This window comes from Micromys minutus (assembly GCF_963924665.1).
Source record: "Micromys minutus genome assembly, chromosome: 1".
NCBI lineage: Eukaryota > Metazoa > Chordata > Mammalia > Rodentia > Muridae > Micromys > Micromys minutus.
The window spans coordinates 148,316,387-148,332,574 of NC_137969.1; the positions used below are offsets into that span (position 1 = coordinate 148,316,387).

The window sequence follows — 16,188 nt, forward strand, 5'->3', positions numbered from 1 at the left end:
GGGAGACATTCAGAGATGAAGAGACCGAGCTAGGAATCCATTAGGGAGACCTCTCTGCCCCAGTTTAAATGTTTTAATTTAACAATTTGCAGGGCAGTGGGAGCAGAGTGACTTCCACATCTGAGGTGGTTTGAGAGTCCCGAATTGATGCTGTAGTAACTCCCCTCCTACTAGCTTTTGTGTCAGTTGCGGTGATACAAACCCACTAGGGTCTGCATCTCTTAATAGGTTACAAACGAGCGGGGATGGATCCTGGATGATCTTTCCCACAGCCCCTTCCCTGAAGCTCCTGGAAGATACTGTTGCTGGTGATTAGAAGCAGGTCTCCCTTCTGCCTCCTTCAGTCCTCTCTTGGATCCCTACAAGTTCAAGAATAAGCCCCTAGCATCATTGTCCCCAGGGGAAGCACCCATCTGGAAACCTGCTTATGGTCGGTGATAATGTTAAAAAAATGTCTGCCCTGCCTGGCTGGACAAGGAGCCCAGTCGTTGAAAGGCAAAGTGCAGTATCTTTTCTCTGGGCTTCTCACGGTTAACCTGACTTAGAACATCCCAGGAGTTTCTGTCTGGCTTTGTTCTGGGGCTATCACACCACAGTGGGCTCTGGCCATTGCTTCTTCCTTCAGAGAAGACCTCACCTTAAACACGTAGGTGGCTCCACCCCCACCTCCTCCTCCTCCTGCCCACTCGTGCACACTCCTGTTCACTCGGATTTCTTCTTCTATCACATTGTTCTCACCGACACACACTTTCTGGATTAGTTGGTTTGCCTGTATGAACAAAGACTGCCTCATTAGGTTTGATCCCGAGTCAGGGACCTGGTGTGCTTACGGCAGGATCTGATCGACTCTCAGACAGCTTATGGTTGAATTTAGGAGTCAAAAATAAATACACACAAGCAATGGTCACTTTGAGCAGTGGGGCCACAAAGGCCGGCTTGGATACAAATGTTTTGGGAAGCTGGGAGACGGATTGCAGCCAGGGAGGACTGCCTGCAGGAGGTGGCTTCTGTAGAGTATGGGGTGAGTTTCAGCAGAGACAAGGACAATTCAGGTCAAGCGGAAAGAGTAGCGTGACCTACAGGAGAGGAGATAAGTGGGGGGTGTAGGGAAAAGCTTAAAGGGCTTAGGTAGAGGAGTCCAGCTTAGTCCAGAGGGCCCAGTTAGGATCCCGTGGCTGCTCAGAAGGGATGCCAAGACCATGGGAAGTGAGGCTAGAAGGCATACACAGAATATTGAACAGCCAGGTCATGGAGGGGTCATATGGATGATCAGTATTAGACTTGGGAGTGAAGAGCTATTGAGATCTCTGTCTCTCTGTCTCTCTCTGTTTCTGTCTCTCTGTCTTTCTGTATCTGTCTCCCTGTCTCTATCTTTCTGTCTCTGTCTCTGTCTCTCTTTCATTATAGTTCTGGGACATGATGAGAAGAATCGAAAGTAAATACAGAACAAATAAAACCTACTGTGGAATTTTCATTTTCAGCTCACCTTTGGGAAAGTCTCTTCTCCCTCACCTTATACATATATTTTCCCATCTAACAGCAGGTTCTTTGTTTCTAGAGATCTCTGGCATGAGGCCCCAGGTAGAGTCCCCTGGCTGCCATGAAGAAGAGGGTGTGGGCCGTGGAATCTGACAGCTATGTTCATCATCACCTTGAGTGACTGCGGCTGTGGTCCTCAGGTGGGGGATGGGAATGGTGTCATCACAGGCTGCATGGTTATGCAGGCCGGCCACTAATATTGTGTGCCACGATTGTTAAGGATGGATAGGTAGCTGAATTACTGTCTCATTAGATTTACTTCTGGGCCCCTCAGGCCTCTGGGGGTGTGGAGGTTTCTGGGATTATGCTGTGATGTCTGTAACATAAAACCCTGGGACCCTGGAAGGAAGGATCTACTGCCTGAAGAATCCTCACAGCTTCCGTGGCCACTGCAGTTCAGACAAATTCTCTACACACCAGCCTGACCTTAGAGGAAAATGACTTCTCTCACACTTAATAGAATAAAAGCCAATAAAACATCAAGTTTTCATCAAATGCTGCTGCATAACCAGCCAGGGGACATGGCCATCCATCGTGAGCCACTCCTTAAGCTAAAGTATTTAGGAGTGCCAGCAGTGGGTGCTGGGGAAATTTCCAGATAAACAGCAGAGGTGCAATTTGTTTTATGGCATTTTGGATTTAATGATGGAAATAATTTGGCATTTCTTAGAGTGGATTTAGGAGGCACGGAAAGCTCTGGACTGCTGAGGTAGAGGTAACATTTCTCTCAGGTATACGAAGCAAAGCCCTTCCCAAGGCTGCAGGGAGACTGCTGGGCAGATGGCCCTGGACAGGAATGAGTGGCAGGGCTCACACTCAGAGCCTGGCTCCAGGGTGAGGGAGAGGGTGGGGGCTGCCATTGAGCAGTACTTTGATGAGACTCTCAGGGTCCTGGATTTGCCTCCAACTATAAATCAAAGGGTGATTTACAGAGTGAACCAGCAGAGCTGAAAAGATTCACCTCCACACCTGTCTCTCCGTCTTCCTCTCCTCTGGCAGCTAGCAATGTGACCTCCGGGTTCTGGGGGTGCCTCTTTCTGAGAAATGACTCTGGAGACTGCTGATTTGTTGCGGAGGCAAGAGTAGTGGAGCTTGAGGATGTCTAACATGCCCCTGCTCCATGCATCCTTTAAATCAGGGCAGAGGATACCTAAGAGATGATCTGTTCTCAGCAAACATCTCTGAGACCTAGTGAGAGCCGCTGGTGGAGATGGTGTACTTCACCCGACTCGTAGGACTTTCCCACCACCGACTCCTCCCTCCCTCCCTGTTCCTTTTTAGTTTCTCTTATTTTTCCTTCTAACCTCTAAATCGTGGGTCCCAGGGTGCATCCTCGGTTCCTCTTTCTATCTGGACCACACCATAGACTACCTCAGCCCGAATGATCTCTATGCTGATTAAGATCTTCCTCCCTGGATCTCTTCTAAACTGCAGCAGTCTATCTGTGCTGCCTATCTGCCGTCTCTCATGGCTGCTTTATTGTCTACAGGATCTCCACAGTCAGCGTGCTTGACCTTGACCTCCTTACCTTGCCCCAAAATCTACTCGTGTGTGTGTGTGTGTGTGTGTGTGTGTGTGTGTGTGTGTGAATGTGCACGCATATGTATGTGCATGTTTTAAGACACTCTCACTTGTAGCTGACGCTAGCCTGAAGCGTATTATGCAGGTCCAGCTGGCCTCAAATTTGTTGGGATTACAGGTATGAGTCCAGCCCAAGCTGCCCTTTCTGCAGTATCCTGTGGCAGGTGACAGCAGCGCTAAGTTCTTGGAGTCACTCTTGACTTTTCTTTCAGTTCCTCATATAATCAGGCAGGAAGTTGTTTTGGATTTCATATTCCAAACGTGCCCAGTACCCAGTCTCTTTCCACCATTTCCACTGAGACTTCATGGTCCAAGCCTCCAGCATCTCTTGCTGGATGAGCACAGTAGCCTCTGAATCGGGTTTTTGTCTCATCCCTTGTCCTTGTGGGATGCAAACTTCACGGTGCAGCCATAGGGAGACTTTGGAAGCATGTCCTTTATATCAATGTTTGGCTTTGATGATGTGGGATGTCATTACAGTGACCTGGCCCAGCCTGTTCCCTTTACCCTCACCTCTTAGTGACCCTCTTTGTCCTCCACTTCTCTCCTTGGGTGCACAGGCATGTCCCACCCCAGGGACTGAGCTTTGGCCAAGTTTTCTGTCCTTGTTAAAACGACCATGCCTTGTGTGTAAGATCTCTCTTGTTCAGTAATGTCCCTATTTCCTAGGATGGTGATGGTACTCAGTTTGTGTTTGTTGAGTTAGTTTAGATGAACAGAGCATGGTCTGGCTAATGCATTGGCCTTCCTGGTGTTTGCTGGGTAGGAGTATGGGGCTTAGCAATTAGGTCAGTGATTTTGCAATCGAGGGGGCATCTGGGACTTTTGGAAAATGGTTTTTGATGGTTGTTGCTGGGGATACTGCTGAGTACCATACATAACATGGAAGAGGTCCTCTCTCTGCTGTAAAGAAATTCTACTCTAAAATTCCAACAGTGCTTATGTGGAGGAGGCCTGATTTGGACTCACATTGTGAGGCAAGGTCTGGTAGGAAATGGACTCTCTTTGTCTCTGTGTCTCTGTCTTTGTCTGTGTTTGTGTCATGTGTGTATGTGTGTGTCTACGTGTGTGAGTACGTGTTTGTATGTGTGTGTGTGAGAATGTGTGTGTGTGTGGGTTACGGATGTGTGTTTATGTGTGTGTCTATGTGTGTATGTTTGTATGTATGTGTGTGAGAGAGAATGTGTGTGTATGTGTGAATGTGTGTGTATGTTTGTATGTGTGTGTGAGAGAGAAAGAATGTGTGTGTGTTATGTATGTGTGTGTATATGTGTGTGTTATAATGTGTGTGTGTGTGTGTGTGTGTGTGTGTGTGTGTGTGTGTAAAGAGGTGTTTTCCAGCAGCAGCTAGAGCCGACTTCCTGCACCCAGAGCTTGGGCTAGCCAGGCGTCAGGTAGAGAGCCTCCCACAGATAAACAGTTAAGCCAGCTAAACAGCAGCTTAATTCTTTAAGTTCACTTCATTTTCATTTCTTCCCAGTGAAAACTGGAGGTGGAGATAGCGCCTGAAGACAGCAGGACCTTCTCTCCTAAGGAGCCCACAGGGAGAATGTAGGAGGATTCATAACGTTCTTCCCATGCTCAAGTGTGCAGGGAATGCCTGGCCCAACCAGCAGAGGGCGCTTCCCTCCACTTATGCCTGAGATGGCCTCCTCCTGCCCTCTTGAGAACTGTCCCTATGTATGCATCAAGTTTGAGAACAAGTAGGTTGATTAATAAGAATGATAAAGAGCAGCAACCTAGAGGAACAAGTAGATTACAATTGAATTAAAAAAAAAAAAGAGGACATAGTTCCGTGAAAAGACATAACTGATTACAATCCAATCAAGTAAAAGTCCCTTGCAGAAGTCAATGCAATCTTTCTGCTTAGATGAAAGAATTACATTAGCACTCAATAAATTCCTGTGAAAATTACAGCAGCCTGTAATTTAATGACTTAATATATTATAACAGCCTGCAAACCCCTGATTATAGTTCCTAAATAAAAGTTGGAGTGGAGGCATTTCTCAGACGGGAGCTTGTGTCCACCAGGTTTTCTGTTCTCTGTCAACGGGAGGCAGAGGTGCGGGGTTGGGGGCGGGGTGGCTGAGAGGCTCTCCATTGCTGAATTCTCCTGAACCCACAGCCCAGCACCTGGCTCGCTGGTACTGAGTTTCTTTTGTGGAACTAAACAGCCTTCTTGGTAGGTCCTGCTCCCCAGTCTGCACCCCTGGCTGCTGGGAGAGCTGCTGGAGAAGGCGCTGTGTCAGGTACTGGGTCCCAGGTCTTTAGGTGAGATCAACCCCACCACAAAGCTGTGCTTCAGACTGACCTAAGCAGGATATCTGCCTTCCTGGGGCCTGAGCTCCTGCCATCCCCTAACACTGGCAAGGCGAGAGGCAGACAGCTGGGGTGTCTGGGGCGTCACGGCTGCTATCTAGAAAGCCCTCACTGTCTGGTTCTGGGGGGTCACTTTTGACTGCTCTGGATGTTCTCAGCGCCTGTGCAGGACTTTTCCTTCACCCCGTATGGTCAAAGAAACACAATGCCAGGCTGCCTTTGGGGTCACAGAGGCTTGTCCAGTGATGGACTATGCAAGTGGAAAATGGGAAAAGGTTACAGAAACTACTGCTCAGACAAGTGTAGGATGTAGCCAAAATGGTACTCTAGAGTTCTAGGTTACTTTATGAGTGATAAGTCCCTTAACCTCTGTGGTTCCCCTCTCCTCCTTGGTAAAATGAGAGTTTAATCCTGAAATGTCCCCCATAGACTTATAGTCAGAATGTTTGTCTTCCAGTTGATGCTGTTTTGGGGGTTGTAGAGTGTCTAGGGGGTAAGTCTAGCCGGGGAAGCAGGTTATTAGGCATGGACCTTGAGGGTCTTACTTGTCCTGGTTCCTACCAGCCCCCTCTGTTTTCAGATCTGCTGCTATGAAGTCCCCTGTGCCTTCTCAATGATGCTAGACTGAGAGCCCTTGAAACCGTGAGCCAAGATGGCTCTTCCTCTTTAGACATTGTTTCTCACAGGTACTTTATCAGAATGACATAAAAGCCACTAGTGGAAGTGAACTGCCAACATTCTGGCTCTCAGTCTATGCTTTATTTTTTATTTTAGTTTTAATCACACAAATAAATAATATATGAAGACTTTTTTTTTGTGTGTGTTAGGGGTTCTGTGTCTACCTGATTTCAGACTCCATACTCAGCCGGTGATGCCCTTGATCCCTCTTCTGTCTTCCAAGTGTTGGGAATTGGAGTATGCACTGCCATGTGCAGGCCAGGCAAACACTCTCTGAACTGAGCTACATCCCTGACCTGAGAACATTCCTTTTGTGACTATTTCAGACTTTATTTATCGGGTACTCCCAATCTACTCTCCTCCCAATAACTAGCCACTGTTAGCTGTATCTTTCAGCACATGTTTTGTGCTTTTATATAGACCTACATGCGGAAGTCTGTCTGATTTTGAGCGAGTGTTCACTATTCATAATAATATGATTAAGTACAATACAACAGTGTCTGTAGAGAACACCCAACCTCATTCTACTAGGTAGGATTCAGACCTTTGGCTTTAAAGTCAGTCATGAAACCCAGTCTTCAGCCTTGGCTCCCATGGCTATAAAACTGCAGTAGGTCCCCATTTCCTGTGTCTTTATGCACCCAAGTGGCCATAGGAAAGGAGGGGAATTTACAGACAGAGTTGCTGTAGGTCACGCTGTTTCTGAATGTGAATCCCCAGAAGGATCATTGGGGGTTACTGTCTTTCAAGAGGCTAACCTCACCTCACCTGGTACTGGGACAAGCTCCTGCTTTGGGAACTTACCCTGGGACAGGCATCTTCCCCTTGCTGACCAACAAGGATGTAGAGAGTGTCATCCTTCTCCAGATTGAAGATGCCCAGGACAGACACGCCATGGGACCGCATCATGGTGTTCTTCCCACCTTTCCCACCAGCTGCTCCATAGCCAGAGATACTGCAACAGGACAAAGCATGGTGACTTGTATTGTGGTAGGAGACTGACTCCGCCTACCTTTGAACCTATGAGCTTCCAGGGCACCAAGCCCCACCCTCTTAGAATATGTCTGAGAGTTCTTGTTTGCATAACTCAGTGAGGTCAACTGGGAGGGAGATCGCTCCTCACTGATGGGAGAAAGGAGCTGTTTTAGAGGGGAACTTGGAGTTGCTTACTCATAAAGCTAGCAATGTGATTAGTCAGATGTGAGATAGGGAAGGAGCAGGGTTGGGGTAAGGGTGGAACACCTAGACCTCATTCCGGATTTCCTAGCTCAGTGTTAAAAGACTCTTGTGACCCTAGATAAATGATTAGAAAAATAAGAGAAACATCTCTTATCCCACATGTGCTGTGAACAATAAAGGAATTCAGCCTTGAAATCCTTTGGGGCCGGTACACAATAGGCACCTGTTAATGTACGGGAATGGTGTTAGTAGTTAGCAGTAACTGACTTGGTACAAAGTTTGAGAGTCTCTCTTGGGGCCTAGAAACAAGGAGCATCCTCTGAAGAGAGACTGCTTCTGTGCCTGGACTGTTTACCCCATCCCAGGAGTAACTCCTGGAGCAATCTGTGTGGGCAACAAGCAAAGTGATTGCTATGAAAATAAAGACAGAGCACGGGGAAGTGGGGGAGTGAGGAAGTGGGGAAGTGGGGGAGTGAGGAAATGGGGAAGTGGGGAAGTGAGGGAATGGGAAAGTGGGAAAGTGGAGAAGTGGGGAAATGGGGAAGTGAGGAAGTGGGGAAGTGGGAGAGTGGGAAAATGGGAAAATGGGGAAGTGGGAAGGTGAGGAAGTGGGAAAGTGGGGAAATGAGGAAGTGGGGAAGTGGAGAAGTGGGGGAGTGAGGAAGTGGGTGAGTGGGGAAGTGAGGAAGTGAGGAAGTGGGGAAGTGGGGGAGTGGGAAAGTGAGAAAGTGGGGGAGTGGGAAAGTGAAAAAGTGGGAAAGTGGGGAAGTGGGAAAGTGAGGAAGTGAGGAAGTAGAGAAGTGGGGGAGTGAGGAAGTTGGGGAGTGGGGAAGTGGGAAAGTGAGGAAGTGAGGAAGTGGAGAAGTGGGGGAGTGAGGAAGTTGGGGAGTGGGGAAGTGGGGAAGTGAGGAAGTAGGGAAGTGGGGAAGTGAGGAAGTGGGGGAGTGGGGAATTGGGGAAGTGAGGAAATGGGTGAGTGGGGAAGTGGGGAGTTGGGGAAGTGAGGAAATAGGGAAGTGGGGAAGTGAGGAAATGAGGAAGTGGGATTAGATCCCCCACCTCTGCAACTGCTGAAGTCAAGGAAAGATAGAAAAACTAGGCACGAGAACCCTGGCTGAGGCATGCCAGGCCTTGAGGATAGCAGCATCCAAACTGGCAAACACTAACAGTGTCTCTGGGAAACTGTCGCCAGGGCTCAGGGAAGGTTTCCTGTCTGTGCACTCATGTGGAAGGTCCTTTATGAAAAGCCAGCCAGAGATGGAAGACAGCCTTGTCCACATCCAGAAAGGTCTTTGTAAAACCCCATGTTCTTAACGTGGATACCCCTCTGTCTATCCCAAGGTGCAGTGTAGGTCCTTTCTGCAGGGACAGTCCTAGAGACGGGCTGTTTTCTAATGCAACAGACAAGAACTTGAGTTCTCCACAGAATGCAAATGCTGTCTGGCATTCATGGTCCAGTTGGCTACTCAGGCTTCATGGAGAAGAGAAGACCTGAGATGGGTTACAGGCCCTGCAAGCGTTTATGGAGAAACTGGGAAAGGCAGACAGTTATGCAAAAACAGACCCCCACCATAACAGCTGTTCTACCTTGAAGCAAAGTGGAGGGAGCTGTTGGGCTCCAAGACCAGAGTTTGTGTGTCCTCTAGGGAGACCCAGCTTCATCTCTAAGAGAAGAAGAGCTTCATCTTCTTTTCCAAACTCACGTGGTGGTGCAAAGCAAAGAGAGATTATGTAATGGAGATGCGTGGGCTGCTGTAAATTCCAACAAAGACTGTGGATCATCAGGTCCTCGGAGAGAGTGAGGGGGATGACTGGAGATCCGAGGCTGTAGTGGGGGTGACCAATGGGCACATTCTCACACAAGACAGAAGAGTAGAGGGTACGAGTCAGGAGTGAAGATGCTTAAAACCTCTCAGATGTCCAGTGGCGGGTGGTGGACAGTGTGGGGAGGTGAGATTGTAGGTTTGGAAAAGGAAGGAAGAGTGCTCCAGTGTGCTGTCTGCAATGCTTGCTGATACAAGAAAGACGTGGTTAATCTCATTAAGATGAGGCTCAGAGAGATGAACTCACCTAAGCCCACACATCTGAGCAGTGGTGGACAGTGAGCCATTTCTTCTCTTAGAGGCCACTTCCTGTCCCATGTATACAGCTGGGAAGCATAGGGAGCTTAACAAATAGGGGCCTAAGAAGACATTTGTATGTGTCAATTCCTTCTGACTGCTAGCCAAACATTCTTGGTGCACTCCACAGGGACAAGAGAGGGCTGAGAAGATGGCTCAGCAGATAAGAGAGATTGCTTGTGTAAGCATGAAGACCTGAGTTTAAATTTGCACCTGTAACCCTGTACTGTATGTGTGTGGGGGCAGGGGGCAGAGCCACTGGGGCTTTATTGCTGTCCCCATGGTTCTAGATTCAGTAAGGGACCCTGTCTCAAGAGAATTGGGATACTTGGCATTCTCCTTTGATCTCTGTGCAAGTGTGCGTGTGTGCATCTGCTGTGTGACCTTGGGTAGGTAATCTTCCCTCTCTGAGCCCTAATCTCTTGGTAATGTAAGAGGAAGATAATATTGGTCAGGTCACATGAAAAGGCCTCATTTCCACCCCAAGATGGGTTTTGCTGCAGGGAAACTTCTACCCAAGTCCTTGTTCTGTTCTAGGCTGCGTACTGCAGAGAGGTGGGCTGCATCCTGCTCATTCCTGCTCATTCCTGCCTGCATCATTTGCATAGTCATTTACATCAATCTGCATTCATTATGAATCATTCTGAACTCTTTCACATGTTTAAATTTAGCCAAATTATTATATTTCGAAAGTTGTTTGTTCCTGACTCCCTTTCTCTTCCTCGGACCGCCTTCATCTGTCTCATACCCATCCAGAGATCCAAGCTCCACCAGCTCTCTCCAGACCTCTGTTCTTGGCAGTGAGGTGGGCTGGCAAGATCCCTGAGCAATGAGCCATACTTCTCGTCCTGGAAGTCCTGGCCCTGTGACCTGAGGAAACCCAGCTAAGCTGTAGGAGCCTCACTTCTCACTACTGAGGGAAAAAGTGAAGTTTTACAGAGCTGTAAACTGAGACAAGACCAAGGCCCGGTCTCTAAAGCCGATAGGGAGTCTTGACCATCAGCCAGTGGCTGGCACTTACTCTCTTGGTGGTGGCCTCAGCCACATGTCTACACCTTAGGAACTCAATGTTTAAGGGATTATTAAGGTCCTGGGAGGGTGTGGTCCTCCCTCCTCATCCTGAGGCCTGGACCCTCAGAGCTTAATTCTCTTATTACTACAAATCCCATCCTGCTTCCTAGTGACATGTGACACATTAAGAAACACCGGGGGCTTGCCTTTACACAAATCTGAAGCCAAATCTCACAGCTCCTCCTTCTAGGTGCTGACTCTGCCCTGGATGACACAGCCATTGCCTTCTTCAAGTTTATAGCTGAGACATTTTTCTTTCTTGTCCTGCTTTGTCTAGTCTTACTCAATCGCTGTGTGACCTTGGGTAGATTATCTTCCCTCTCTGAGCCCCTGGGTTATATACAACTACAAGGACCTAAAAGTGACATTGAGAGGACAATCACTGAGTGATGCTTGCAGGCATTGTTAGGGCGGGCTTCTGCCAGTCTGTGCTTTTTTCAGGGGTGGTTGCTGGGAGGCAGAAGGGAATGAAAGTGGGGTACTAGGTAGAACAGGCACAGCATGAGGTCCTGGGTGCAGTCCTGCTCAGCTTCACCTGGAAACCTCCTCTGGATTGAGCTGATAAAGCAAGCATTTGCTTAGCATTGCTGAACACGGCTTCCCTAGATCAGACCTCCCAAAGTCACGCCAGAGTAACCGCCAGTGTCCAACACGCTCTCCCCAAACAGGGTAAACAATTTACTTCTGATGGTTGACAAATGATGGGAAATTAATATACCAGCCACTCAAGTGGGGAAGTGACTGGCAGTGACTCTAATTTACTGGAAATTGCCAGATTGTACTCTGGACGAGTAGATGCTGTAATCTCTTTGTTTTTCCTCATCTAAATCCCGGTCGCCTGGTCAGGCAGGATGTGTACTGTTTGTGTTGTGTATTAGTGACTGTGAGCTATTGTTACCTGGTGTAATTGAGTTGTGAATCTTTATAAAATAAAGAATCAGTAGCAGATCAAAGTGGCTGCCTGCTGGATTCTGGTGACAGCACAGTGGGATCACAGCATGTTGACTGAGGTGGTGTCTACCTGCAAGGGATGCTGGGGAAGAGGAGGCAAGGACACCCCACACTCAGAGAAACACATGAGGCTCTCATTCCTCACCCATAGCCTGCTCCAGAAGTGCAGCATCCCATTCTGGGCTCTCCCTCCCAATTGTCTCCTTCCTCTATGAGATGAGGATGTTCAGATCTGGCCCACACAGCCTTCAGGATTACTGGGGACATGAGGACATACCCAGCAGGAGGAACTTTCTCATCATGCTATGTGTATGGGTCAGTTAAAACATATGGGTACTGTGGTGAAGGGTTACCAATTGGGCCTCGGAGTGTGAGCACCTTGGTGAGGTCACCTGGCTTTATTACTGTCCACTTTTTTCAACAGCGGGCCCACACAGCTCTAAGCACCAAGATGGCTCTCTCTGGAACCTTTGATGTTGCAGACAGATTTGTCCTTTGAGAGAAGGGAAGACAACTTTCAAGGTCATATGGCTGCTGGGTGGTGAAGTTGGACCCAAACTCCATTCTGCCTGCTGCTCATTGATCGCCTCCCAACCTCTGGCTTTTCCTGCTCCGTGTGATGACTATCTGCACAATTGCTTTGGCAATTCATCATGCCTGTGACAGTTCTCCTAGTCTTGTCTAGAACTTGATTGGCGTCCTAGACAATTATCAAATTTCTGTGCTGTAGCTGCTCTTCCCTGAGATTGTGAGGCTGGAGTCTGAGTCTTCTCTGAGTCCTGAAATGCCTACTCAGTGCTGGGTACATAGTAGGTGCCTCCTAGCTCACTACTGGGCACACACTTCGGTGTCTGACACACAGGAGGGGCTCCACAGATCAGTGCTTGGTACTCTCTACAGCAGCGGACCTTCCTAAGGCTGGGACTTTTTAATACTGTCCTTCATGCTGTGGTGATCTCCAACCATAAAATGGTTTTTGTTGCTACTTCACAACTGTAATTTTCTACTGTTATGAATCATAATGTAAATATCTGATATGCAGGATATCTGACAGGCATCCCACATGATAGGGTCATTCGGCTCCCAAAGGTTGAGACCCACAGGTTGAGGACCAGTGCTCTGAAGCTTAGTGCTGGCCTCACAGAATGGCCCTGATGGGCTTTGTGCTGGGCACACAGGAATAGTCCCACAGCTCAGTGAGGCTGAAGCAAAGTCTCCTGGCCTTCGGTGACTTGGCTGAATTACGCTATTCAGCTGTGCACACAGGGCCCTGGGTCCCTGGAGCCAGGTGCGGGAGTCACGCATAAAGACCATTAGAAACAGCTGTGATCCCGGTCAGTCAGCTCTACCTGAGACCGGGGGCCTTCTGAGGAACACGTGAACTGGAGGGAGTGGATCTCTGTGCTCGACAAGGGTTTTCAGATGTGATCTTCCAGCATTTGTGAGGGGCCGAGGGTAGGGAAGGATGCTGAGCTCCCGGAGAGGGAAGATGGATGGAAAGAAGGGAGAGAGGTTAGGCAGGAAGTCAGGGAGAGTGAGCTGAGCTGTGTCTGGCTTCAAGTGATACAGACTTAGTGATTCCCCTTCCCCCGCCCCAGGTCTCAGAACCGCACTCTGTCGCCATTGATGATTAGGCTGAGGCTCTTGTCCTCTGGCGGGCACACATCTGAGAACCCGTGCTCCTTTTGTGCCTGCCAATGCTCCTTTACTTTCATCTACTTCTGGCCGCCAACTGGGGACACTTCAGAAGGCATTGTTGCAGTCTCCTTCTCAAAGCTCTGCAAATCCCTAGGCTTCAGCTCTCTTTCCCAGCTAAACTCCCAAGGAAGGTAGCTGCCACTCATTGTCCTTGACTCTTTAACCCCGCCCCTTCCTATTTCTCCCTCACATTCTTCCCACCTCACCTCCTAAGCCCTTCTTGGGTCTCTCATTGTCTCTAGTTTATCTGCCTTTTGGTACTTCCCCTGGACCTGCCTGTCACTTCCATCCTGTGCTGTCACCCCCCCCCCCCCACCCTCTGGTTTCACCAGAGGGTACAAAAAGGCACAGAAGGAGAGACTCCAGCCCTGGGAGCTCAGGTACTTTTGCCTCGCTCCAGTGTAGTGAAGAATTGGGGAGCAGGTTATTAGAGCCTGGCCCTAGCCTCTTCCCTCTTTCCTTTCTCTCCCTCTTTGTGGGTCCCTTCTACAAAGGAGATAAGTCCGGGATAAAATATAACGTAGTGTCAGGGAAGCCAGCAGTGGTAGCGGAGGTTTTTAAGTCTAGCTTCTTGGAAGCTCTGACTGAAGAGGTTTTGGAGTTCAAAGCCAACCTGGGTAATTGAGTAAACCATGCTTCAAGATAAAAAGTAAAGATTCACCTTGTTTAGCACACACAAGGCTCTAGGTTCAATCTCATCCATGAAACAGAATAGAGCAAAACAAGAGAGTTGGGAGGAGGTCCTGAGCAGGTCCCAGGGATGGAAGCCCTACCCTGGCACAGAGCAGTGGCCAAAGTCAACCATCGTTTTCCAGCCCTGACCAGTGGAGCCATCATTGTGCCAGGCAGCACTAAGTGAGCTCTGCACTGGAAAAGTGATGGATTTTGCAAGGCCAAGATTCCACCCTTTGTCTTTTCAAAGACCCTTTTCTAAAGTCCTCTGGAATGTCCTGTGTTTTCTTCTCAGAGAAACTGTACTTATTAAATAATAATATTAATAATTAGAAAAAAGAAGTCTTCCAGAAGAGGGGCAGGGGGGGGGATTGTTCCCTGTGTAGAACACTGCCATAAATCAAGTGTATTTATGTGTGTGTGTGTGTGTGTGTGTGTGTGTGTGTGTGTACTCACGGACATGCTCAAGTGTGTCTCCATCACTGGGATTCTTCAGGGATGTAGACTTTAAAGAATCCCCTTCTGCTCTCCTCCCCCTTTTTCCTTTTCTCTTTCTTCTCTCCTCTCTTCTCCCCTCTTTCCACCCCTCCCTTCCTCCCTCCATCCCTCCCTCCCTCCCTTCCTCTGTCCCCACTTCCTGTCCTCTCCTTTTCATCCTGGAGATTGAGCCCAGGGCCTCACACATGCTAGACCTGAGGGCACTTGGATGTGTATCAAGAAGCAAACCATTAACTTTCTATTTAGGATACTGTTAGTCTAGCCAGAAGCATAATCATCAAAGCTCTGAGTATCTTCTGGGGTCAATAACGAGATGAGGGGCAGGGACATGAGTTAGAGCCAAGTTCTAGTGTCAACAGCAGCAAAGGCAAAACCTCCCTCCCTTTCTTTTTTGCTTTTGTTTTCTCGCTTTTTTTTTTTTTTTTTTTTTTTTTTTTTGGTTAGATTATAACTTTCTCCTTACTAACGTGAACAATTCAAATTGAAGTGCATATGTCTCTGTGAAGTCCAGGGCCAGACAAGGCTGGGGCTGCGGATTGTCTCCCAAGGCAAGTAAAGAGATCTCTCCTGTCTGTGCTGCTCCATCAGCACAGTGTGCTTCGTATGGGTCAGAACTTCACAAGAGTCAGACAGGCTGTGACTAATAATAAATAGACAAATGAATTTATTATTATTTAATGTGTAGTTCATCTGGCTAGTCAAATCTCCTACAACTCTTGGCAAGTCTGAAGAAGTCAGAACAAAGTCATCAGACAGAGGGGTGGGACCACCTGAGTGGGGGACCCATTTAATCTTAGAAATTCCGCTGTCGGCTGCTCCCATTTCTCTAGCTGGTTTCTCTCCCAAAGGTCAGGAAGCCCCTAACAGACACGAGCACCGTGACGAGCATCTGCAGGTATCAGCATGGTCTATCTCATTCAAGGAGGGAATGGAATACCTGTGCACATCTGGGAGCAGGCACCATTCAATGTCTGAGGGGAAAAATGAAGTCTAAAAGAACAAGGCATGTCCTGAGGGTGGCCTTTGTTGGAGAGACAAGTGAGTTTAAGTGTGGGTTTGGACTCAGTCTGGGCTAGGAGCATCGATGATGATGATGATGATGATGATGATGATGATGACTGCCTGTGAGGAGTCTTGGTGACAGCCATAGCAATACTGTTCATCTTACTGTTAAAGGTATGAGACACACCTGCTAGGTCCTCAACCGACTCTGTTCCCTTTCCCATAGGAGTTTTTTCTCCTTACTCTATCATGCATAGAAGTTCTGCTGGGAGGTCTGTTTACTTGGTGAGGCATGGAAAGATGGCAAGACTCTTTGGGACATTTATGGGTGACAGGCAGGGATGGGACTTTCTCAACTCTTTGCCTAGAATAGCATTTGAAAAGCACCTACAACTTTCTCTGAAACACATTTTTGGGATGGGGCTACAGCAAGACACGCTAAGGGCAACTTGAAAAGCATTTCTTTGGAACAGGAGGGGATTCTGGGAGGGTCACGGACGACATTTGCATCAGCCCTGAATAATGGCAATGTTCTTAGCATAGCTAATCATTGCTGTGTGGAAGAAGCTTCAGACAGGTGTCTGAGGCTGGGGGATGCTTCTGCACTGTGACTGTTGGGGAGGCTCCTAAATCTCTGAGCCTGCTTTCTCATTTCTAAAAACAAAGCCTCCAGGACTTGCCTCCATTAGAGGCTACCTGAGGACACACAGGCACATCTCTGTCCACGGTCTGGTGCAACTCAGTGGTCCTCACAGGATGTAACAGCACACCTGGGAACTTGGTAAATTTCACACTTTAGCACCTACTTGAGAGCACCTGCCTACAGAGCAGACCCTTGAAATCTGGCTAGTAACCAGCTCCCCTGTCTCACCATTGGCTT

General features: G+C 48.3%; 1 protein-coding gene across 1 annotated transcript in view; it reads right to left on the reverse strand.

Annotated features, from left to right (window-relative positions):
• Positions 1 to 16,188, reverse strand: part of ALK (ALK receptor tyrosine kinase) — a gene marked incomplete at both ends in the record, with an annotated part of 704,256 nt that overhangs the window by 32,409 nt on the left and 655,659 nt on the right. Inside the window, 2 exons of the mRNA XM_080929282.1 lie at positions 638 to 769; positions 6,922 to 7,072. Of these exons, the coding sequence (XP_080785408.1) occupies positions 638 to 769; positions 6,922 to 7,072 (283 nt within the window). The remainder of the gene's footprint in view (positions 1 to 637; positions 770 to 6,921; positions 7,073 to 16,188) is intronic.